Source organism: Netta rufina, assembly GCF_964035555.1.
Source record: "Netta rufina genome assembly, chromosome: 7".
NCBI lineage: Eukaryota > Metazoa > Chordata > Aves > Anseriformes > Anatidae > Netta > Netta rufina.
In genome coordinates this window covers 2,048,467-2,074,843 of record NC_140130.1, presented here as the reverse complement: position 1 = coordinate 2,074,843, position 26,377 = coordinate 2,048,467, and the positions used below count along the sequence as shown (strand labels likewise).

Genomic DNA, 26,377 nt, shown 5'->3' with positions numbered 1-26,377 from the left:
TCTACCAGTTCCCTGAACTGAACTCTCTGGTGCCACGCAGCACCATCCCGCTGAGCTCCCCACTGGGGCTGTGTTGGTAGAACTGGGGGAGCACGGCTGGCAAGGCAGAGCACAGCTCAGAAGTTAGGGATCTGGGAAAGTTAACATGCTGAATTGCTGATTTCAGAAAGGTATTTAGAAGGTCCAAATGGATTGATAAGCATGTCAATGATCATGATATAATATCAGTCTCGGGTACAACTTTCAGTTGTTAACGTGCTTGAAACCAATTTACTACCTTTTCATAGCATGAGTGAGTTTTGTTAGCATCCCTAGGACATCAGTACTTGGTGCGTTTCAGGCCTGGTTGAAGGCTGTTATTTAACTAGTAGGGAAGAACATACAAAAAAAAGTTTCAGAAAAGTACATGTTGGTATAATTTCAGTGGTTCCCAGTAAATGTAGGTTTTTACCAATATTATTTTGGAGGAAAGAAGAAAAGAGAGAGTTTGTTTTGTGTATTAGCTCAGCTACAATTCAGACTAGGAATCTTACTGTGCTCCTCGCATCAGATACATTTCTTGGGTTCCTCCACAGCTGCATGTACAAGCCCACTCAAAGTCTATATTCCAATTCATGTGTCTCTATAAATAAGTTACACCAGTATTTTTTTTCTTAATTTGCTGTGAGTCAGACATGAAACTTTCTTTATACTGTTTTTGCAGTACAATTAATATTAATTTGTCACTTCAGGCTTTTTGAGGCCAACAGAAAAAAAAATCCTCTTTTACAAGTCAGGGTCTGCTGTCTCCAGGTATGGGGTACTCTGCAGTCTTCTGTATTCAGACTTTCTCCTCTGTTGGTGCACAAGTGCGTTGTTTCCTCTCTCCCAGTTTGCAGGCAGATTTACCATGCCTATATGATGGCCCAGGACAGCTGAAGATTTACTGCTCCATTTTCTCTGCCTCTTAGGCTAGGGGTTTGAGTCTCAAGTCAGCTTTTGAATTGTCCCAGTTTACCATGCAAGTCTTAAAGGCAAACCAAAACCAGTAGTTTTCTTTAAATGTTGTGCCCTAAACTGGGACTTAGTGAGGAGTTTGCAGACAGCTCAGCCACCCTTGTACGGGGAGTATGCTGGACTGCAGGAGGTGCAGCTTAGTAGTAAGCCATTGTTAGGAATGAACAAATATCCTTTGGCCATTAGCACTGTGTCCCCAAATTTATGTGATTTTCCAAAGCTTTCTTAAACATATGCCGTCAAAAAGTCAAATAAGAAGTGATTTGTAATTCTATAAGATTCCAAATTTTGTAGTGTATCTTCAAAGGAGTTAAGGGACAAGCACTATAAAAGTGGTCTGTAAAATGCAGTTTAGAGTTTTCCCTTCTCTCCATGTACTGCATGCATCCCTTTTTGACTCTGTTACGTTTCATCATACAGTTTTTCTGGGATTGTTACTGCCAAAGTAGAATGCTGATAGAAGAGGTGGGTAGTTGGAGAAACTCCGCTTGCAAGGCAGCGGAAGAGAATGGCAGAACAAGCCCTTAACTTTTCTCATTTTCCATGCATTTGTTACTTGGTGACCTTAATGCTTTTCTGCATGTTTGAAGACTGGGTCCATCCTGCCCTAACACCAGATGTGTGAAAAGGAGATAAAAGTAGACAAAAGCAAATGCTAAATAAGCTTTTAGTCTCACATTTTTTTATTTTATTTTTTATTTTTTGAAATGCAAGGCCTGCTAGTCTTACAGATGAATGCTGCCTGGTCTTAGGAGTCTCCTTTGAAGGACTATTTTATGAGGTAACAGAGTTTCAGAGTTTCAAAGAGTTTTTTTTTTTTTTTTAAAGCTAGAATTCTTATTTCTTTTTATTATCCGTACAACTTGTTTTAATGTTTGGGAAAATGTACACATACCTTCTTTACTAGTAAGTACTCAGAGTGACCTTGTAGCACTGTACGTGTTTATAAGCCTTCATTGATCCATGGTGAGCTAAGCAGCCTAAATTTTGAATGTTTTTATGGTGTTACGTCTACCATAATTTGTATCATTTGTTTTAATAAATCTATATTTTTTAGCAGATTATTGGTAAACCGATATTTCTATGATTGTAATTTTTTTGTGTTGCGTACTTAATATAAATAAGTGATGACACCATGATGCTGTCTTTGCTCTATAAGCGTTTGAGTAATCAATAAATTAACTCCATTAATTAGACCACAAGCATGTTTTTCCCTATAACTTCTTAGGTTTTTCTTAACATCTGTCTCCATGTTGTGTGCTAATGTTGTTTTACAGTCTTTTGAGGGTAGTTTTAACAGTGTGACTACTAGGTTTAACTAATCCAAGTGACATATTTCACTTTCAAGTTGATAAAATCACTTCCTAGTCGCTGTTACAATTTTGTGAGCTGATGATGCTAAGTAGATGTTGTTAGACTAACAAACTTTAACGTCCCATTGTTCAAGTAAGACACAGTTCATCATTCTCCGTAACTTTATCAGGACCCTGTGGATTGCAGTGAAACAGTCATTGGCATTTCATTAACTTTGTAATTAAGGGTGAAATCAAATAGCTTAATTATTTTACTGAAGTCTGAAAAGAAGCGCTTAATGAAGTTTTCTAGTACCTAATTCCCTTGAAGTGAGTTATGACATCTGGCATGAAAACCTTTGCGCTTCATTGAACTATCAGTCTGGCAGTGCCCTATCACCTTCCAGTGGATGATGCCAGTTCACCATTTCCCCAAAAGCAGAAATTCTACTGCATACACAGTCTCTTTTCCATAGGGGTCTGGATCTTTTATTTACACCTTTTTCATAACCTCTTTTCTATTTGAGTGTTTCAGCCCGTAAGCTACACAGAATCACAGAATCACAGAATTTCTAGGTTGGAAGAGGCCTCAAGATCATCGAGTCCAACATCAGACCTAACACTAACAGTCCCCACTAAACCATATCCCTAAACTCTACATAATCTCCCTAGTACTGCTTCAAACTTCAAGGGATCTTTTTTTCCCCTTTTTTTTGGACTGTTGCTTTAATAGTTAAAATGTAATTTCTTAAAATCCTAGCTTGAAAAGGCTAGGATTTTTTTTTATTTTTATTTTTTATTATTATTATTATATTATATATATATTTTTTTTACAGTTCCTGAAATCTAATTCACGGGCTTGGAACCTATATTTCAAGCCAGGGCTGTAGTACACATAATAAAAATATCTACGTGATAGGTCCGGTTGGATAATTAGCTGCAAAGATACTTGGGATGATGCTGGCTTGCCTGACAGATAAAATCCTTGCACTTATGCATATCTCAAGGGATTGGGCAAGTTCACTTATTATCCTCATTTGTTAGAATAATTGTCATTAACAAAAGCTCGGGCTACTTTCCCTGTGCATGGAAATACAGCCTGTACATAAAGGTGGCATTAAGGCTTTTAACCTGCCTATGCACTGGTTATTTCTCTGCCAACATTTCAAAAAGTATGCTTCAAATATTTTAAGCATACAATGCTTTATAATGCATTATTTGTGTTTTCATTTAATAAGGTTATTTAGGCATAAATTGCAGGCTAATGTGGTTAAAAGGTATATGAGACATCACAGGATTAGTGTGCAAGTGGTGAATAACAGCAGTATTCACTTCATTTATGGCTTGAATAAGAAGTTGGTTTTGTAAAGTAAAGGCTCATGAGCCTTCCAAATCCTGATGGAAATGTGCTGGGAATGAGAGAGACCCAACTCTCTGCAGTTCTGTTGAATTTATTTTCAGTTCCGGTCCTTCCTTAGTTTTTGAGCACTTCCCTGCTAGTAACTGAGTTCTGTTGGAGAGGGAACTCACGGCAACTCTGTTTTAAAGAGGAAGAGCTGAGCTTCAGAGAATTACTTCCAAGGTCATGTAGGCAGCTTGTGAGCTAGAAAGCAAAGCCTGAGGTGTAATTTTTATTTTATTTTAAGCTTGAGGCAATCTTCCATTTCCCATGAACACCTGATCGTTTCTCCACCAGCCTCCTTGAGATAGCTCCTCCAGCCCCATAAACCAGCAAGTTTGCCCAGTTCCTCTCTGCAGTAGGGCTCCTTTGGTACAAACGGTGAAGTCTTCTCATTGCTGCCCTGTGTTTCACTGAAGAGCTGGGCCAAAATCCAGATGAACGCCTGAATGTGCCCTTTGACTGCTTGCAGTTATGTTCCTTGCACTACAGTTGAAAACATGTTCAGATCATTGAGATACTCTTTGCGTCTTTAAAAGCAGAAATGTGTTTATTCAAGCTTCTAGCACCTAGAGAAGAGGGAATTTGCTGCTTCTGATACAACACCAGGCATTGCCAAAGTGCAGCATTCCTCCTTCCACAACTTTGACGAGGCAGTATGTCAGCCTTCCAAAGAGGTTCAGAGGGGAGGAGCAGGGAGAGGTACATGGTGGTATGTGGGTACAGTGAGTTTTAGATAGGCAGTAAGCTGTGTGATTTTACTGCATCAGAAGGAAAGGTCCCTAAGGTCACGTAACTGTGGTTGGTCTCCATCCTCAAGCATTTCCTAAGAGTTGTCCCAAAACAAACAACTTCTAAAACCTAGTTTATTAGCCTGCGAACAGTGGACAAACAGTGCATTATGTGCTGCCTTCTGGAGAACATACAGAATGCTCAAAGTAGTTTCTGTTTTGGAGATTTAAAAGGTTATTTTGCTCTTAGCCATGTCATGTGCAAACTAGTGCAGTGGATGCATGCCATTTACTGGACCTCACAGCCTGGATTCAGAAAACATCTCCCAAGTTCCAGGGAGGAACTGACAGCCTCATGAGACTGCTCTGGATTTTGTGCTGAGTTCTGATGCTTCAATATGATCTTGCTGCTTGCACTGAAATTCACATGTAACTGGTTTTGTGTTTTGCTTTTCTTTGAAATACATTTTGTGTTCCTTCCCTCAGGAGAGCAATGCTAGTGTTGTCTAAAATATGCTGATTCCACTTTCAGGGACTTTTGGTTCTTACCTAAAATAAATGAGACTGCCTTAAAATGCTAGTCTTCATTACTATGAAGCACGCTACTAGGAATACTGGGAAAGGTTAAAAACAGCTTTTTTTTTTTTTTTTTTTTTGGCAAGCTGCTGATTGTTCATATTTGTATAGAAAAAAATATGGTTCCTTATTTACTAGATACTTGTTCTGTGTTCATACTAGTAAAAGATCCTCCTGCAGGCCTGTAATGCTGCTGCTATTTTACCTCCCATAATGAATATTCAAAAGCTGCAGTCATTGAGGACTCAGGTGGCAAAAATAGTAAGATGATTGAAGTGAGCCTTGACATAAAAGCCTAAAAGTATATTCCTAACTACATGGAAATAGTGCTGATTCCCCTTTCTGACCACGTAAAGGATGGTGCCAGGAAATCTCCCATGAATTAAATGCCTCTTTCACATACTAGCATGATCGCATCTTTCTGTATGATGTGTTGTAATAAGTATGTTTAAAAAAAAAGGAAAAAGACAACAGGGCTTTCTGTAATCCTCTCTCACCAAATGTATTGGAATTGAAAAATGGGTATAAAGGACACACTGTTAAGATATGGCAATGCATGCATTGTTTTCTACATAATGCAGTCAGGGTCTCCATGGTAAAAAGAAATTTTTATTTTATTTTTTTTTGTCACCATCAGCAGTTAACCTAAAGTAGGAGCTGCTCCATTTCATTATAGGTTAAATGACTTTCCACGCAAAACTGGCTGAGAAATGTAAATCATTAGTGCTATTTTTTTTCATGGGTTTTTAAAATGTGCTTCAGGATTAGTGAAGAAAATGCAGTGCAGCATATGTTATTGTTCTGGAATTTTTTTTAATAGAAAGCCCTGCTTTTCAGCATTCCCCCTTCAGTGGAGTCACTTAGACACTTCCAGCTGGTGGCAGGGGATACAGCCATAATACAGCTTTCTCTGTCCCAGCTGTCTTTTTCATTACGTTAAATGCATTACGATGGCTGCAGTGTTTTATAAAGGTTCAGGTACAGAAAGGTACAGGAAGAAATCTGCAACTATGTATTTTTGTAGTGACTGCAAGCTTCTGTGAGATCTCTGAATCCTGAATGTGTTCCTGGCTCTGGTCACAGATTTCCTTCCAGTCATTGGAACATTTGCTGTAAGGGCTGGTTAAAGGTGCCCGAGGAAATCACCTTTTACAAGGGAGCATTGTTGTAAAGGATTTCTAATGCATTATGGCTCACGCAGCATCACAGTTAAAGAAAAACAGGGATTTAGAAATTAATGCTGATGAAGAAACTGAGAAAAAAAGAAAACACAGGAAAAGATCCCGGGATCGGAAGAAAAAGGTATCTAGATCTGTGCCAAATTCTGACAGGCTTTCTTTTGTTTCAATTTTCTTACCTTGCAATTGAACTATCAAAGCTTGTTCTCGCATGTAACGTGGTAGCTGTCGGAGTAATTTGTTAACATTATAAAACGGCATTGATAACTACAACTGGGGGGTTTGTAAAGCAATTGAATGTTTAATTGGATATTAGTTGATTGCAGTGATGATGCAGAAGGTGTGCGTTCATTTCACAGATAAATCACTCGTGTTACCTTGATATGCAAACTGTCTGTGAGTTGGAAGTAGTTTGTAACCGTGATGTGAGATAAAATGCTGAGCTTTCTCGTGGCTTTACAGAATAATAGTTAAGCCTTACATACATGTATGTAAGGGGAATGTGTGTGGAGGAAGATTTTTTTCTTTGTGTTGGGACTGTGTCACATGCTTGGCTTCTGAAACATCCATTTTTGGGATAATGTTACAGAAATAAGGTGTCTTATTGTTTCTATTTTTTCCTAAGAGCAAACTGTGTTACAGAATTCAGCCACAACAATCTGTTATTAGCAACTTTCTATTGTTAGGGAAATAGGTGACAGATCTCAGAGCCTTTTTTTTTTTTCTTTTTTTTTTCTTCTTTAGATTTGTCTTAGATGCAGAAAATCCTCCAGCATACTAGGACCTGAAAAAATCAGCAGGCACTGCATTGCTCATTGTTCAGTTAAGGAGCTTCTGTGTGATGCAAGCCTGACTATTTTTCTCCAAGGTATCAGGCAAAATAGTTACAGTTTGTGGTATAATGACAGATAATGAGGACAGCCACTTTGACTTCTCTCTGGATGTCCTTAAAAATGACACCTTAAACCCTGCTCCACCAAAATAAGGCCCTGCCATGATTTTTGGTTGTGTTTCATGGCAATTTTTCAAGAAAATACCAAGAAGCCTGTTGTCTTAACAGAAACCTGGGCATGTAGTATTTCTGTGTGCCTTTGTGAAATCCCCCTAAGGGGGATTGGATAATCTTCATATGCTCAGAGAAGCGGTGCATGTGCTTCCTAAATGACATGTAGATTTCCTCTAACATATGTGCATCTTTTGGTTGGGTGAGAGTCAGCATTTCCTTGCCCTTTTCTCTTATTTCTCTGTGGTGGCAGTGCTATACATAATGAAAAGCACTAAGAAACCCACTGCCTTCTGTTCTAGTGAACACATTAGGAGACCGTTTAGATGGCTGCAGTGAATGTACTGCAGCAAGTTAGCTGTACATATTTTTTCTGGGTGAATGTATATGTAAAGATCTTCTGAATCATCTTCCAATATAAATGGAAGTGTGAAAAATAAGATGCTGTCTTGGGGCCCTGCTGTTTGAAACTGGCCCGAATTAGTAATATTTCTTTTCTTTGCTATTTAGGTTCTTTGCAGGTCTGTAATGTAGCTGCCGGGGTGGGTTTCCCCACCCCAGCTGAAAAGGACCACAGCAGTTGTGCATTTCAGGAGCTGGTGGTCAACCCATATCTATTTACCTGTGGGTTGTGAGTTACTATGTATAGTTTAAGTTACCTCTGCTTGTGGTGTAGGAAGCCCATGTTGTACTTGATGTGCTTAACAAGTTTAACAATAGTATGCCTGCCAGTATACATATACTGTCTTTGTGTGAGAGTGCTTTGGCACAGTTTGTAATTAGAGCAATGTAGAAGGGATGTGGCAGTGAGAGGCACTTGATTCAGTGAGGTGAGACAATTGCTTTGTAGACGAAAATGCTTTATTGTTTATACAACATAGTGCTGTAAAATGGAAATCTCTTAGCAACCGAGTGGCACATGGATAAAATATCAACCTATTAATCTCAAATGTCTGGATTTTTTTCAGTATTTTATTTCTGCATCTTAAGAGTGAGATAAAATAGTTTTCACTCTGAGACTTTCATTGTTTTTTTCCTTTGTGTCATGCTGGAATTTGGTAGCTTGTTCCAATTTCTTTCTGGATTTCCTTAGGACTTGGCAGATTCAGGGTGGGTAAAGGTGGGTAAACCCAGCAACTTTAACACTTATATATTTGGGCATCAGTATACCTACAGCAGAAAACGGTTTGCCAACCGGTATGTGGGGCGTAGGAAGTCCAGTAATTGTGGTTTGTCATTTTGTACTTTCCTGACTATTTAAAACATTTTCCCCCCAATTTTTCCACTATGAGTTGTGAGTCACTTCTTGTTCCTCTGCACCACCCACAAGCAAGCAGTACTCATTTTTTTTTGCTGATCACATGATACTGCACAAAGCTAACCCTTTGCCTAAGCGGCATACAGAGCTTTAGGGTCTTCCAGGCACATTGGTAGCAGCAATTAGTGCTAACATTCCTGGGTGATTTATTCAGTAAGGTGATCGAGGCAACCAATGGTTAGAAAGTAAGGCTGGTGGGAGCACGCGGTGTCCTAGGCTGGATGATGCCAGCAATGGTCATGCTGATTTGTGTCCCTGAGTAGTTTTAGCATTGCAGTCTGAGGTTAATATTTCACAGGTTTTGACTGGTTAAGCAGTTTAGAGTGTAATAATGTTTCTGTTAAGGCTTCCTTCAATACCTGTATGAGAGAAATGACCTTTTTAAAAATATGCAAAACAAAGCCCTGTATTATATGCAATCCCACTTTATTTCAAGCTGAGATTTTCCAAATTGCTGCACTTCCTCTGTAGAAACACAGTGCTTCTGTGCGCCGCAGGCCCACCACGGTGTGTGTCTGCTTGAATTCAAGACATTTCTAAAGATTCAGAGTTTAAATAGTTTAGTTCATACAAGAGAAAGATGTGGCCAAGAAATGCAGCAAGTACAGTGAAGGATCTGCCTTATACAGCTTCAAATTTATTCCGTTCAATTTTATTTTACAGCTTCAACAATCCTGCTTCTGGGTAGTTGTGCAGTGTCCTACACTGCAAGTATTTTGAGTACACCCAAGGACAGACTGCCTTAAGTGATACCTCAGAACAAGCCAAGACACCTTTAATAATAAGTGATTGATACAGTTTGCTTGATTTCTTATGGTTTGGCTTGTGAAAAGTAGAAATTGTTTATCCTGTAGTAACGCCTGGAAGGAAGTTACTTAGTGCCATTCCTAAAATAGATTTTTTTTCCTTCCGTACATAATAGAAGAGAAGGGTAGGTCTTGGCACATACTCAATGATTTATGTTTTATGCAATATTCAGTAAGACTGAAGTGGTTTCCATTTGCCTGTAATGTTCAGGGACTAGCATGTTCTTTGGGGACACAGAATAGCACGATCATGATGCAAGGCCTGTGTGCTGCCGGCTCTGAGATGCTGAAGGCTGCTGCTGTCATATCCACTGCTGCTGCAAACTTGTGGGTAGCAGGGGAAGTAATAGATACTAAGGTTGCAAGTCTTGGCTATTTCATCTTGAGACTCGTGGTGTTTGAAGGTGTTACAACTTCCAGGTGTGCTGGAAAAATTGCTCAGGACTGTGCTACTGGTTAAATTAAAATCCTACGTCAGCAGTGGTGGACCTGTAGTGTGTGGCTGCTCCTCACTACCAGGGCCTGCTGGGGCTGCTCATGTGAGCAGGGCCGGGAGCACCCCTGGGCAGTGGGACCCAGGTGGGCTGCAGTACGAGGGGCTGCTCTGTGATCTTACAAAGCAATTGGTATAGAATTGGTGCAGTGTTCACATGCATCGAAGCCTAATAGTTACCAGGTAAAGCTAGGAGGGTGAGCTTCAAAGCTTTCAACTCAGAAAGCAAGTGCAAATCACTATGTATTTTAAAATTTTTAATCTTATGATTTTCAAACAAATCTGCAGAACAGTGAGATTTACTTCATGGTTTCTGAACAGTTGAACTTGATAGCAGCAAATCTAAACACGTAGGGCACAAATGATTGTGCCTTAACTCATTTGTGTTAAGGCCCAAACCCTGAAGGTATTGCGCCAGTGCACCTGGGAGCATGATGGCACAAAGGAGAGGATCAGGACATGACAGAAGAATTGTTGAAGACGATGGATCTTGCCAAGGTGCTAGGAAAACTTGGATCATGTCCTTGATTTTTGACATGATGCTCCCTGTCAGAGGCAAATACTAAAAAATTGCAGGACATTTTGGTAGATATTTAGGGTCACTGGTGGATGTGGTATCTACTAGCAGCAGTGAGTTCTTAGCAGCTGGAGTTCTGGTGGTGAAAGAGAGTTTCTTTTCAGCTGACAAAAACAATTCTTTCTTTGAAGATGACCCCCCAAATAATGAAAAGATTGCATTGTATTGTGCGGGTAGCACTACAGCATCATTTGAAGTGGGCACTGTGCAGCGTTACTTTCTTGTTTATAAACCCAGAAAATGTTTTATGCTGTTAGAAAATTACATTTAATTGAGGCAGGTTTTAGGATGTTCTCACCTCTTCCTCTGCCTCCTTGATGTCTCAGGGTTGGGCAACTGCCATGGAAGGCTATTAGTTATTATGGAAACGTCAGTTTGGGTTATAAACCACATTATATTTAATTAATGTTATCAGCTCATGGTGGGAGGAGATGGGGATGACATAGGACTTAACAATAGGTGATCTTTCCATTATAGGAAGATTGTTAAATGACTAGATTTAGAGCTGGACTCTCAGTGAGTGTAAATCAATACTGTTTCAGCTACCTGGATGGTATTAATGGAGTCTTTTATTCTTCTGTCTTTTCCACCTAGGCTGGGTATTATTTGTTCTTTGAGGGGGAGGGGGGGAGGGGGGGGGGGAAAGGAGGAGGGCTGAGAGGAGAAGGGGCAGAGGGAAGTGTATCTTCCAGGGAAGTGGATGCTTTTGAAGAAGAAGAAAGTTGAAAAAGGTTATTTGGTGAATAATGGCTAAAAACAAAAACCAAAAACACAACAAATCCTCTCATTGTGAATGTTCAGCGCTGTTCCAAAAGTCAAAGCCCTGCTAAATGTTGTGCTACAAAGTTGCCTGAACTGTGTCTTTGGGATGAGTCCCAGGTACTTTGATACAATTCCTTGCCTATTCAGTAAATATTTGTGACTGTGAGTCAAAATATTTGTGACTAGTATAACTGACTGAGTCCCTGCTAAAACTGGGTGTTAGACTCAGTTAGCCCTCATCTGACTTGGCTAGGGTCTGCATTATTCAGGTGTGGTGTGGGTAGAGGCAAGAAAAGGAGAAGAAGCAACTTTGAGTTGAATTTAACTTCCCCTCCTGCCTTCCCCCTGACTTAATTCATTTGCAAAGCCTAATGCTTTCCTGTGTTGGTTTGGATGGGAGTCAGAAGACAAGGCGCTGCTGTCCAGTTGGTAGTGGGGACTTCAGCTGGAGTGGTAGTGGGGACAGTGTGGTGCTAGCACAGGACTGCTCTGCGAAGGGGGTGGAACCAGGCCCAAAGATTTTGGTTGGCCCTGTGGAGTTGGAAACCTCTTAGCAACTCTACGAGGTAATGCCCCCCCAACTAGACTGGGATATGTGGGGCCCCTTTTAGCTAACGAGCTTGGTTTGGACAATACAGCTGCCCCATGTTCCTGCCTTCAGTTACCTAACATAGGCCGTAGCCCTTTATATTTAATGGAAAAAGCTAGGTGCCTTCAGAGGATAGTTCTGTGCATGTAAGTGAGACAATTTACAGCAATGCCCTCATTTGCAAATATCTGAGTATCCTCCAGCCCTGCAGCTTCAGCTGTTGAGCTATGGCTGTTTGGGCATCCTGTAAATCAGGCCCTGGCATCTGTGGTTGATCTTTGGAATTGTATAACATGCTTAAAAACTGTTCTAGGATGTCTGCTGCCTGAGTGGGGTGTTTTTGTGAGCTCAGCTTTGTCGGCTGGCACCTTGGTTAGTTAAAGCTAACCTAGAAGAGGTTAGCTCTTGGTTTTATTTTTGGAGAGATTGAAATCAGTGTATGGAGTCTGGAGAGGGAAATTCAACAGAATGCTTCTTTAGTATTTATTCAAGTAAGACTAATGTGGGCAGGAGAACTAGAGTGAAAGAAGAGGCTTGTTTTGCTAATTGAAAAAGAACATTGCTCTGAAATGTGTTTATTAAAAAAAAATAAAATTAAGCTGATGTTTCCCATTATTTATAAAGCTATGACTTCAGTAGTGAGTTCATCCCAAGCGAGGTTGTTAGTGCTCTGAGATGTTCCCAAGTAGTTTAACACCTTTATGTTATGTACCAGAAATAAAACTTGATACTGCCTTTGTAGTCGCAGAAAGATGCAGGACACATTGTATTGCTTCATCTCCTTCATCTCAGCAAAATCTTAGAAAATTTTCTTTGGTTTATTTGAGTGAATTGAAATGTAGTTTACCCAACTGTTTGTTAAGCTGTTATATTCTGTTAATAATAACTGTTTTGTTAACAGTTCTGAATTTTAGTTTATTGGGCAGGTGAAGGGTCTAAGATGTTGTGCTATAGCAATTTATGTATCAATTTTAAATGTTTGTAGTTCATTTTAATATCTTTCTAATCTTTCCTTGGAAAACATCGTTAAAGAGAAAACAACAAGGTACAAGGGATTCAATTATGCTGTGCGTTTTATTGTACAGATGCTGATCTCTCATTTTAGGCAGAATATAGCCTGCTCCCTACTTATCCACTTGGAATTAAGAGGACTATAGAATTTGTTACTTCTGGTTAAAGTTAGTGGTATCCTAAGCAGCTGTTAACACATCAGTTGTATTCATAAGCACAAGAAGGAAATGCAGTTCTGTACCTTAACCAGGTATTTGCTACCCAGTCATGGCAAATGATACAGACGCAATGTCAGCTTTTATTTTGTGAGTGCGGCATGCTACTTATCCTAGTGCCTAGTGGGGGGCTCAGAAAAATCTGTCAGTAGTGTTAAACATGGTGTCCCTGGTGACCCCTTCTCTAACCAGACACAGGAAGGCTCCTGAGGTGCCTGATGTTTCACCCATGGAAGCAGTCCTGTGCACAGTACCAGAAAGGCTGTGGTCTTGCTACTTGTCTCCCTTGTGAAAGAGGTGATGGGTACGTCATGTTGATACCTGATCCACTGTCAGCGGAAATCAAGGAGAGAGCCTCTGATTTTTCACTTTTCTGCAGAACGTTCTGTGATGGCTTGGAGAAAATTGTGGTTTGTAGACTCTGAGCAAGTTCCTGAATAGCTGTCAGTTCTGGTGCTTATTGAGGAAGAAGCCACTGGGCGCTACGTAAGCTTTAATTGTGTTCATGTGTTCCACACCCATTTGTACTACCCCTTTAAATGCATATATGTAGGCAGGATGAGGCTATACTATATCATTACTTTTATTTTTGAAAGCAGGAAAGCCTATCCCTTACTTTTTTACCTCCTGTGAAAATTCGTAGATCTGAGCTACAGTCCTAATCTTAACCCTGTGTCCTCTGTCTTTTGAAGAATGATTTGAAGTATCCCAGCTCTGCCGGAATAAGAACTGGGAGGGAAACTGTTGGAGTCTGAGTGCAGCAAAAGGATTTCCAGTAGCTGAAGTAGTTGTTGCATTATTGTATTTAAAAGTAAGCACAATGATTATGCAAATCTTCGAACAGTGATAGGCTACACCAACTAGTAACCAAGCTGAATTCGAGTACTCTCATAGCTCACCAGTACTGAGGAATAACCATAGGGTGTAACAAGTACTTTTCTCCCCTAATGATGTAGCAGTCTGCCAGGCTGAGGATGGTGCTCTTGTAAACAGCTCTTTGCATGGCAGCTTTGTGCTCTGATGACAGAAGAGTTCCGAGTACAGAAATTCACTCCAAACTTGCCCTGTTGCCTACAGTGAGCCTGTGTCTGTGTTAAGCAGCACTTAGGCTGGGAGAGGTTGCATGGTGCTGCAAGTGCTTTCGCTTTCGAAGCTTTTTCCTTTTTCTCTTGTGCAGCAGCTCCTGGGATGCCAGGCTCATCCCATTGCCTGAGCTGTTGGCCTGGCTGGGTCCTGAGGGAGAACCTTTCCACAAAGTTGTTAACAGGGTTTTCAAAAATACACAGTATGGTGGGGTATATAAATCATTTGTTTCTCCATTAATGTAGTTTCTAGTGGGATTCTGTATCTGCTTTAAATGAAAATATAGTTTCAAAAAACAAATCATGAAATAGATCAAGAAGTTGAACAATATTTTTCAAGCATCTGTCACTTTCCTGAAATTTTTCAAATTAGAGCATCACCAGAAATTTTTACATCATATTTGGAGTTCACAACTGCAACTCCTAGTACCTGCCTTCCAGTTAGAGCACGATGATGTGCATGTTCTGGAGATCTTTCTTAAAGGCAGTATTAAAATGAGCAATCAGTTATGCTATTCTGTCTGTACCCTATAATAAGCTGTACTCGTGGCTGTACTTTTTAGTGTTGGTAGAAGATACAGTAGTGGAATTCACTTTGTCCACCACATCAGTTCATTTTCTGGGGGATTACTCTTAAGTTTCAGGACCTGGAGTAACTCTGTCGTTGACTTCCTTCAGCTAAGCGAGGCCATCCCTCTATCAGTTGTCCTTCACAGTGATGTGTCCTGTATGTTGTACCCAAGCTGACCCATCTGGAGGTGGCTTCTCATGTGTTCTTGCAACCTGTAGAAAGCCAAAGCTGCGCAACGTCCACTGAGCATATATTCCCACTGCTTCCCAGCACAAGTTTACGGGGCATTATAGCAACAAAAGGCAAAGGAAAAATTGAGCCATTGACTCTAGCTGTGGTATGTATGATTACAACCCTGAAAAAATGACTTAAAATTAGTTTATCTTATGTATGTAAGCATTCATAGCTCTGGGCGAGATTCTTTCATGGGCTGAATAATTTTATTTTCTACCACACAACATTTTCTTTTTCCTCTGACTGCATCGTTGCTCCTTCTGGACACTACCATGGTATCTCTGAAACTGCAATCATTTCCCATTCATTAATCACTAGCTTAACATTTAGCATTTACAGCCATCTCATCAGCTAAATTTACCATTGGCCTGCGAACAGGTATCAGCATCTGGATGATCTGAGTCTCTAACCTCTTCTCCTGCCCACTTGGGATTTGTATGAATCCAGCAATCATCTCTGGTGCTGAAGCTCATGTGTTTTCATGCCCAGGCTGCAGTAAAATTAATGCAGATATTACTCAGATACAGATTGCTGACTGGATAGTGAAGTCAATAAGCCTGAAGTGCTCTTCGTGCCTCAGGGTAGAGATCCCCCAAGAGAAGAGATGCATATACCAAGCCCCTCATGATGCAGCAAATTAAAAAAAAAAAAAAAAAAAGTTGGGGAAGTTGGGGGTGCCTCAGTCTATGTGAGTAAATGCAGCATTTTCCTGTACTGCTGAGGAAGCCTCTCAAAAGAGTTTTTTTTTTTGGCAGGCAGTAGCAGACTTTGTTCTGGAGGGTGGCTGTGTACAGTTTCGGTTTTCTTACACAAGACTCTGAAAAGTTAAAGCATCCCACTGTGAAATAATGCCGAGAAGTGGGTGGGAAAGGTTTCCTTTATTACATTTTTACCATCTAAGCAAAGAAAACATCTTTGAGGAGAATCAGTTAATGCGCTGTATACCTGCAGTCCTAGTTTTTCATGCCACTTGATTTAATCTGAAACCACCAGCACTTTGAAGCTGTTAAACATCAAAATTCTGATAACTAAAGACTGCTGTTTTTCTACCAGTCTGAAAAGATTAAAAAGATGTTGAGAGGAAAGCATCTTATGACAGTGGGTGTGCAATCAAAGTTCCTAAGTAGGGCAGCCTGAGGAACAGCGAATGCTTTTTAACTTTTATGGGAAATTGTATTTTGTTTGATGTGCATATCTTATGTTTTCCTGTCTACCTTTTTTGTAATATCAGAATGTCTGGTAACATTTTAAAAAAAGCTTAGTAAATGTTTTGCACGCTCAGCACACACTACCCACATAAAAGGTAAAAGTATGCAAACTTCCAAGTAGTTGAAGAAACAAGAAAGGGCAGGGGCTTCTCCCACCGACTCTTCCACTGGTTTGCTCTTAAGCAAAGTATTTAATTTCTGGTTTTCCACTCTAAAATATTTCCATATTTTTCTACTTCCGCACTTTAAGGATCTGTTTTCAAATAACAAACACCAACTATTTTTATTTTACTGTTGCATTTTGCATACCTCATGTGAGGACGGTTGCTACTCAGTCAGGCCCATGCACAGTTTGTATTTTTTAATGACCTAAAAGCTCTTCTGTGTTGCCCTGGTGTGTGACTTCTTGGTTGTGTCCACCCAGGGACATCTTTGCTGGTGCCTTGAAGTGCTTCTAGAGGAGGAATGGTTTTTTGTTTTTGTTTTATTTTGTTTTTAAACAAGTGTGTGCTTTTTAAAAATCTTTTCTTGGAGCGGAAATGTGTGGCACACTATACCAAGACATTGGCTGAAAGGCTGCTTTAGTTTAACTGATCATACAGCCGAAGTTTCATGAGAAACACATTTGCAGAGATTTTGTAAAGCTTTCCAAATTGTTTCCATTTAACACACCTGATATACAGAATAATCATCAAAATTCTGGTATTAAAGTGCATGAATTTAATCTGAAATGGTTAAATGTACTGGAGTTTCTAATGGTTGCATCTTCTTGTTGACCTATGCGCCTGTTACGCTTGGAGCTAAACTCGCTGAATTGTGGTCAAGTCATAGGTCCAATTAGAAGAACCACTGAGCATAAGCAATAAATTCAGCTTGAAAGGCCACATGCACAATCTGCCTTGGGTCGGGAAGCCAAGAGATGCTGTGACCAAACAAGATCCGCAGGGGAGCTGTTCAGAACTGTAGCCCGTTGTTCCCAAAAGCAAAGCTGCACATTTCTCCTTGTTTACTACCAAATGCAAATGAACAAAACTGGTGACACTTGTAAATCGATTCGAAGGAAGATGAGAATAAAGGAATGAAAGCATGAGAAAGGGCCTTGATGTTGGGAAAAGGGAGGTTATGCAGGAGTGGCTGGGACAGCTGGCCCAGTTTATTTTTGTAGGGTGGTAAAGGGCTGTTGGGAGCTGAAACCCTTGTTATGAGGAGCTCCTTATTCACTTGTGACATCTTGCACAGGTGAGGTGGGCATATAAAACCCTGGCTGCAACAAAACATTCATCTGTTCCATCTCTGTTGGGGTCTGGGCTGCAAACCTTGCTGAATTTAGGAGGGCCTGCAGCTCCTTGTGGGATGGCGCAGATAGACTCTGCAAGCACTGAAGGTGCGATATGTGGCCAGTAAAGGTGGCTAAGGGATGGCTTTCTTCCTCGTGAGCAACAGTGGCATTGCAAGCAAGCAGAGTGCTGCCTGCAGGACCGCTGAGCTCTGATTTCACTGCTGCTGTGGGATTGCAGTCGTCCTTGTGAAACCCCTCTTTCCTAGGCAGAGATGCTGGCCTGTTAGGGGCAGAAATTCAGGCATGGAACGAGACAAATGAAGAAATCCTCTAGCTTTATATAGCAGGGTGAGAAATTTAATTGGTTGAAGGACATCCAGGAGATTGCATGTGATTAAGTCCTTGAAAATATAAGATCTTTTATCCATTGCCTGGTTATGTGAATCCACACCACAGATACACAGCTTATTGCTTTGTCAAGGTCTGCTTACGGAGAGGTAACCAAAAATTGATCAGGGCTTGTCAGTTTTAAGATACTTCTAATATGAATTTGAGCATTTCACTTCCACCTACAAAATGGCAATTGTTCCCTAAAATAGCAGGCTGCTAAGCAAAATAATTTTTAACCCTTAAAGTTTAGGGAAGAAAATGAAATTCATATCCACTCTGCTCTTCTTTGCTTTGCAGAAAAATTTTCTCACATTTTCTTGACAAGTTATAATCTCTGTCCTAGTTTTAACAAGACGCTCTGCTCTCTGTGACTGCCTGTTTCCTAGAAAATAGTTTGTGAAAAAGGAGGAAAGGTGATATCCTACAAGGAAAATAAAGTCATGGGTTGTCTTCATATTAAACCTAGACAATATTTTAAGGAAATATTAAGAAAATATACAAATAGGGGTAAAAAAAAGGGGATTTGGGGGACAATAAAACTTGTGAAGCTAGCAGCAGAAAAAAACTATCTTAGTTCTCTATGTCTTCCAGTGGGATCAGATTTGTCTCATTTATTCCAAATATTTTTGTATTTGTGTTCTTTCAGAAATATGTATAGTAACTAGTGGCAGTTGATTCTGTTAATGTCAGTTATTTTATGCATTTCTTGTTCGGATGAATATTCAGTCCTTTGCCTCTTGGATAGCTTTCTTCATGCAAATGAAAGTGGAATATATGAAGTCTTATTAATATGAGGACTGCCTGGAATCAGTTTTATTTCATGGGCAGCCAGTTATTGTGATGTACTAAATGTGATTTGTCTACAGTTCTTACATTTGGCAGTTGCAGATTTCAGCTGCATAGCTTTAGGGAGGATTTTCTAGCAGTACAAGTTAGGTCTAATGTGCAACAACCTTATTTTGCATACATCCTGTTCTTTGATGAAGAGACATTTATAGCTGCTCAGAGGAATGGTGGTGGCAGGAGAGGTCAAGGTCAGAGATAATTCAGGGAGTGCATGAACAAGCTTGCGAATGACAATGGGCACTTCCTGCAAGGGGCAGAACCACAGTGTTTAGTACCAGAGCAGTGATTGTGCCTGATGTCAGTTCTCCTGTAATGAGGAAGTGCAGTTACATTTTGTGGGGGACTTGGTTGATGGCTGCTCTGGCGCTGTGTGCTAACCCAGTGCAGGGAAGCCAATGGAGGAAAGCTGTTGTCCTTCAGCCTTACTGTTGTTAGCATGCTTCCCGTGTATTCAGAGAACGCCTTTCTTCCATTCTGAAGTATTGTAAACATTAAGATTGGGCTTTAAAAGAAGCAGCATGTCTTTTACGTCCAGTCACAGTGTACTTGGAATGACTTCTAAAAACGTGTCATCCATGGGCCATGGTGCGTGCTGCCTTTCCTGATGCTGCCAAGTGCAGTGGGAGTGCATCAAACACCTCGTAGTACAGACTGCAAAATGAAGGGAACTCACCTATCTCATCAGAAAGAGAGAATTTAAATATGTTTTCCCCCAAAGAGCTAAGTTCCTTTGCCTTTAATTAAGGAAAGCTTCACTTTGCTTTGATTTTGAAAACCTCCAGTTTCAAAATATGTATTGGATATTGCAATGAAAATTCGTAAGGAAAAGCGATGCTAAGTGCTGGCCACATTCTAGTTTTCAGAAAACAAAATATTTTGCAACTTGATAGGCTAATCAGCTTTATGTAGTGAGCTGACAGAAAAGCAAAACTTTGTACAGCTCCTGCTTTTGAAATCTTTATTGAACTTTTACTTCCGCCAGAGAATCGTACTAAGAAGGTACACCGCTGTTTCTTAAAGCTCACAAATGACTAAGCAGAAAGCATGATAGCTTTGGTTCTGTTGTCACGGGTCTGGTTAGTCAAAAGTGCTAAATATTCTGGCACTAAGCCAGCAAAGTACTCAAGTGTGCACTTAAACTTGAGCCTTTTTGTCATTCCATGGAGTACATAGGGGAGCACTGTGTACTTAAAACTGAGCCTAGTCTTAAGTGATGTGGTGAATGGAGGCCATAGTGCTTATGCCATCGGAAAATGGTGAGTTTTTAGAGGAAAAGGTCCATACTAAAATGCTATCAGTTCTTCCAGCTCTGTACAAACTGCCTTGGGTGTGAGGTCCTGCAGGCTGGAGATTAAGTCTTTAATTTTGAATAGTGAATTAAAATAGTGGAGAGTCAGATGAAATTACTTTCTTCATAGGTGCTTTAAGCCAACATTACCAGTATTTGTATATCAGTAAACAATGGTCAAGAATTGATAGTGAGTAAACCTTGAAGGTGAGAACAATGATAAATCCATGATTTAAGGCAAGGAAAACCACCTAGCTCTAAGTTACAGCTGCGAATTGCACTCACATTATTGATTTAATCATGCTTATTAGGCAGCTAATTAACTCGTTATTTGGCTAACGTTACAGAGGTGCTATTCTAATATGCAACATATAAGTATATAAATTCTCCTTTGGGCAGTTATTTGTATGCCACAAACCAATGCAAATTTAGAACATACTGGCCAAAAGTGTAGCAACTAATTCAGATAAGATTTTTCAGATAACATTTTTCAGTTTCTTAATTTGAAAAGCAGAGTATAATATGCTTAAACTCACTAATTTTATTTAAGCTCAGCAAATGTTTTAAGTCAATAGCAAGATGAGTACGTATTGAAAAAAAAAAAAAAAAAAACAATAAAAAGCTGATTTTAAATTAGAAAATGAAAAAAATCAGTCCCTTGAAAGTTCTGATTTGGCATCTTAAATGATTTTATATTAAATTGTTTGAAATTCCTTTGCAAACATTTTACAAACCTTAAAATTCTGATTACAGTGTGTCACTTATATTCAGCAAGGGATTTGTAAAATAGTTTATGTATAATCTGGTGTTCTATCCAGATTTTTTTCATTGCTGTGAGCAAAGTGAGCCATTTCATTACTTACACTGCTCTCTTTGTGACAGCCTTCTGAATACATCACAACTATTTAGCCACATTCAGTCTTGTGAAAACTATTAAGGATCAACTTACCCCAAGACAGCAAGTGAAACAAAACAGAAACCCATGGTGATGGCAGTTAAGCATGTGCTGTCATTCTTGACACGTCCATGATTATGGAGACTCAAATAAGCACTAAAACTGCTAAGTACCAAAGTACCAGTGTTATTCAGATGAGCATGTTCTTTCTGACATTGTACAAGTGTGTTCATCTTGTAAAGTGAAGTTAGTTAATTAGTGTTTTCCTAAATCCAGGAGTGAAACATGAACATCTCCTTTATCAATAATACTGGCATTTCATGCTGTGCACTCTTTCAGCAACTCTGTTGCATTGTCTGGGCTGCCAAACTGGGGTTGAAATCTTGGCCTGGAGATTCAAAGCCCTCTGCCTTCCATGCCTTACAGGGGGAAAGTTTCATACAGAGGTGGCCATCAGGGTGAGGCCCAGTGCTTTCAGAGAAGCATGCAGATTCTGTAGATCTGTTAACTGACACGAGCATTTTCTTTTTCAAGAGAACAGAAAATTTTTTGATGTTTTGAAAACTTCTAAAAAGTATTTTAGGTCAATGGATTCAAACCTAAGATTGCTAAGAAGACTATTTAAAATCACAGCTATTATCTGTTTTAATTTCCTCTGCTGGAGAGTACCCCAAAACATTCATTATGTGGAGGGTATAATCTCTGAACAAATGACATGGTGGAATTAATGAACAATTAACTATGATCATACGTTATAAACAGAGCTGATTAGAATCCACACATGCCTGGGTTTCAGAAAGACACTTTTGACTCGGCTTTGTATTGCTGAGGTAGGACCATGCCGCTTTCATTTCTTATTCATCGTGTAAGCATAACATCATTTCCTCTGAGGTACGGTTCTATCTCTTAGTTTTCATGGCAACCAGGCAAAGAATTCACCTATTCTTCAACTTCTGTGTGCGGAGAGGAAAATCAGAATTCTTCCTGTTAATTTGCCTCTTATTCATTTTGATAATATACTTAGGTTAGAGACTTTCTCCCATATCCTGGAGACCTTCCTCCATTATGCCATGCGGTGATTAAATCGGAGAGAATATTGTGAAGCTAGAAGAAAGGGATTATCTGTCCCCAGTAGATGCGGCTGCACGGTGGCGTATGCAGCATGGAATGCGGTTAGTGCGCTGTGCGATTTACTGTCTTCATTAAATCAGACAAGCGTCAGGTGAACCGTACAAATTCCATCTGCATTCGCAGTGGGCTTCGTGCATATTATTTACACTTTTTTTCCACTCTCACTTTAGCTTCCACATACGTGTTCAGTAAATGAATACCATTATAAATCACAATGATTCTTTCAAAGCAGTAATGCTACATGTTATGATCAAGAATATTTTCAATCTTAAAAGGAAAATGCTTCTGTCATTTCAAAATAGGAGCAGGCCCTGAGTTCTCCTAATGTCATTGGGGACACACAAGGATTTGTTTCAGAAGCTGCAGTGCAGCACCAGGCAATGACTGGACATGCAGCTTGATGATTTTGCACCACATAAAAGCACTAGCTTCCTCTTAGCGCTTCAGTGCTCTGATCATCCTGAAAGTGAGACAAAAGAAATGTTCCACTGTGTATTGGCCTTCATTGTAAGAGCAGAAACCTTTCATTATTTTATCACGTTACTTGATACCCTCAAGGGCAACACATTTGAAACTAGGAAATTTCATTTAAAGGAAGAAAGCATGCAAAATTTCCATTGCATAAGGAGAGGTGGAGTTTTACACACGCACCAGGTGTGTATTTGAGCTTCTCAATATGTGTGCATTTCAGAGGTGCTTAAGCAGTAATTTATAGAACAGTTGTATGGTCAGAGACCACTGCCTGAATAATTTGTTTTGAAATGATAAAAAGTTATTCCTGAAGTAGGAACAACTCAGATACAAAACAATAGGTGGAGAAATGTTTTAAATTGCACAGAGGTATGTCTAAATGGCACTTCCTAGTATGCTCATCAAGCATTTTCTCCCAGTAGCATTCTACTTCATTAGGGACTATGTGCCAACTGTTGAAAAATAAAGATATCATTTGGAGGTTTTGTTAGTGAAGTGCTCAGAATTCCTGGGTTATTCACATGCATGACATTAAATGTTGGTATAATTGTATTGTTTGTAGGTTCATTATCTGATCTCATGCATCCATATCTTGCATTACTGACTACTTTGAATAGTGTCTGGGCACAAATAGAAAGAAATAAAAATTAGGCAGGTAAATCCCCAGATTTTCTGGTGTGACTTACTCAGTTTTCAAGTGTCTTCTGCTCTTAGTGTGTTCCACTTTAAATACTGATTTATTCTAATATCTGTGCCCTAATAGTGATAGCCTGTGGCAGACTATGCAAAATATCCCTGCCTTTAGATAAAATGCTTTTAACTAAGAATCTGAAGTGATATTTGAATTAATAAGTGCTAAGGGCTTTGGCCTCTCTTCTCTTTGCAAGGTAAATGTGAAGTCTGTGAAGCCTGTCTGCTCGTGTACAGGCACTCAGCACTTCCAGGCCTGCAGATACAGTGGCTTTAACCCAGAGGTGGGCAGTGAGCATAAGCAGGCCAAGGCAACTCTGGGGCCATGCTCCTGTTGGGAGGTCGAAGAGCACAGTCCCCAGCCAAAGGATGGTAAATAAAGCCCTCGGGAGCCTGGCTGGAGGTTATGATGCTCCAACTGCAGAGAGCCAAGGGATGGCAGAAAGTATTAACTTCTGCACAAAGACACGGGGAGTGTGAGGGTTTGGAGGTAGCAGGCTTTGTCTTTCTTTGTGCCTACACAGACTGGGCACCAAGGAGGAGAACCTGGGTCTCAAGTGTCCTCTCCCACGTGTTCGGTTTCAGAGTTGAGTGCCTTTCTGCAAAGGTGCAGCTTTTTACAGCTCTTGTGGATGTGACAATATGGTATTGGAAAGGATTCTAATTACCTTGGGCATGAGAGAAAATGAAATTTTCGGTGTCACAGTACTACAGATTTTGAAAGCAGTAGGATTTGAAAATTGAATGTTAAGGTAAGGTTTGGTATAGCTGGTGACGAGTCTGCAGTGAAGGCTACAGGGTCCAACTCTGCAGGAAATAGAGTTTGCTTCAATGGGATTGAAGTGGAAATTGTTGTAGAGGGCGATTCCTTCTTTCTCAGAGGTGTCTGTGCTGTACACAAGGTAGTTTCAGAAACAGTACAGTTTTCAGAGCATTGCTGCATATAAGCTGGCTATAATAGCTTTCCCGTAGCGCTGCATTGCTGTAATTAGGACACTGCTGTCCTAATGCACGTGTTCTACTTCGAGGATCCGAACAGCCCTGTCTTCAGGGATTTTTGTTATTTGCTGTAGACACACTAGACTGTTCAAAGCTGATATGGCCGTCCTTCATGCAGTTCTGCATGAAGTTGGGAATATGCTCTAGGGCTTCTAGCAGCCGAAATAACATGCAAGGTTTTTGAGTTGAACTAAGTCTCCTGAGTGAGCTGAGGAATGTCTTCCTTAACATGCACATTTTTAGTTCTAAGGAATAAACAGCATAGTCAATGTGTGCCCTCTGCAAGCGGTTTAGTTCTCTAATATTCTTTTCTAGGATAAAATGAATACAAGTCATGTCTTGATTTTTTTTTTGTTTTGTTTTATTTTGTTTTTTTCTGCTTTCGGTATTTCTAGACAGAGAGTGGATGTCTAGAGACCAAACCAAGAAAGCACTGATCAATACAGCCAAAGGAAACCTGCAACCTTAGTTCCTCAGCCAGTAATGAAATCTGCTTAATAACTGGTGCCATTGATTAGTGAGGAACTGAATAATGTGTGCTAAAAAATGAGAATATGGATTAATTTACAGCAAAGCTGCTCATGTGTCTTACATCTTTCAGAGAATATCTGTAACCATACAGTGAACAACAACATGTTGATGTCTCTGGAGAAGTAGCAGGGCATTGAGATGGAAATAGTCAGAGACCTAGTCTCTGTGTGATTTTGGAGTGTGGCCTGGTGTTTCTGGGAGTTCAGTCTGTTTAGACTCATTGAGCCAAAACCCACTTGGTACTGAAAGCTGCAGGGCTTAAGTCCTCCTTCTCCCCCATCTCAGTACCTGAGGTGCTCCTATGTTAGCATTGCAGGTATTCAACTCCTTTCTAAAGGGATAGCAATGATTTCGGGCAGCTGAAGTGCTGTCCTGATGGGAAGGACAGGGAAGGGTGCATGAGCACTCTTTTTTTAGCTGACAGTTGTCAGCTTAACTTTACAACCGAACTGCACCCTCCGGACTTTTATGGATGGCTTCTTTCCATCAAATTGCAACAGAATCATCTTCCAGCCTCCAACATTTAGCTGGATTGCAGATGTCTGAGAGGTCTGGTTGGTGCTGTACCTCGTGCTGTTGTCCTTTGTATTGCTTGCTGTAAAAGAGGAAGGTAGAAGAACATGTTTTCAAAACACTTCATCGTTGTCTTTATTTAGCCTATAGATGTGGTGTTTGGTTGTTTCCTGTTTTTTTTTTTTTTTTTTTTTTTTTTTTTTTTCACTTAGGATGTTGTAGCACAATCACTACAACATTTCTAGGTTTCTAAGAACCGCACCCACTACCAGGACAGTATCTGTCCATTAAAAAGTATTACCTAGTGTGCACTCTGTTTTTTTTATTTATGGTAGCAGATAAAATCCTGGTAGAAATAACAATCTTACTTTCCAGATGCAACTGCATATCTGTGTGAATGATTATTGTGGCTTCAGTTTGACTATATAGGATGAGTGAAACTTCTGTGAGCTTAATTCAGGCTCTCTTAATTCATTCTCCCCATTGCCATCAGAAACTGAAATTGCTACCCATCTTGGTATGAAATAGCCAACAGCAAAAGCTTTTTTTTTGTCCCAGCCTGTCACCCCATTTATCCTTTCCTGCAATTAAAAGGGAAGAGAAGAAAACACTGCTGAGCTGAATTCCCAGAACTTTATGGTTGGCAACGATTTGCATTTAGCTTTAGGGTTCTCTGCTGTTCTTCTGTTTATGTGCTGTGGTGGATTATGCAGGTGTCAGAACATTAAAGCCCAGTTATCTTTGTTTCCACAAACTTTATTGCTATTTTTGTCCGAGAAGCGACTGTGAATTAAAGCAAAAAGGTTTGGATTTTGAAAACCTGACCCTAAAGGCTTGATGCTGTTAAATCTCTGAGCTTTAACATTAAAATATTTTAATTTTCTGTTAAGAAGAAACTGGAAAAAGACGGTTGATAAAGAGTTGACAATGGTGTGCTTTTGCTACGTATAAAGCATGAGTCATGGCATCAATAACATCAAAGCCTTTGCAAAGATAGAGATGATATGTGGCTTACAGGTGTGATAGATGTGTCGCCTCACTATGTGGCGAATGCTTACTGATCAGGATGTTGAAGCTGAAGAGAAAGCTACAGACTGGATGGATGTAACTGTTCTCCCAGCACTGCAGACAGATACAGTACAGCTGAGGGCAAAAATGAAGTCTTTGGACTGGATCTGTCATTGAAAACAAAGTGAATGATGCTGTAAATTGACTTTTTACCAATACTTAATGCTTTCTTCCTTCTTTCCTCTATCACACTGAACATATGTTGAGTTCACTTTGTATGTTGCATTTGGCCATA

The 26,377-nt window shown here is 40.0% G+C and overlaps 1 protein-coding gene across 2 annotated transcripts in view; it reads left to right on the top strand.

Moving 5' to 3' along the window:
- ANK3 (ankyrin 3) overlaps positions 1-26,377 on the top strand; it is a gene marked incomplete at its 5' end in the record, with an annotated part of 292,518 nt that overhangs the window by 88,240 nt on the left and 177,901 nt on the right. Inside the window, one exon of one of the 2 annotated variants that reach the window (XM_084290404.1) lies at positions 6,183-6,296. The exons of the other annotated variant lie outside the window; for it this stretch is intronic. Coding sequence (XP_084146530.1) covers positions 6,183-6,296 — 114 coding nt within the window. Of the gene's footprint in view, positions 1-6,182; positions 6,297-26,377 lie in introns of those variants that run through there. 2 annotated transcript variants of the gene reach the window in all.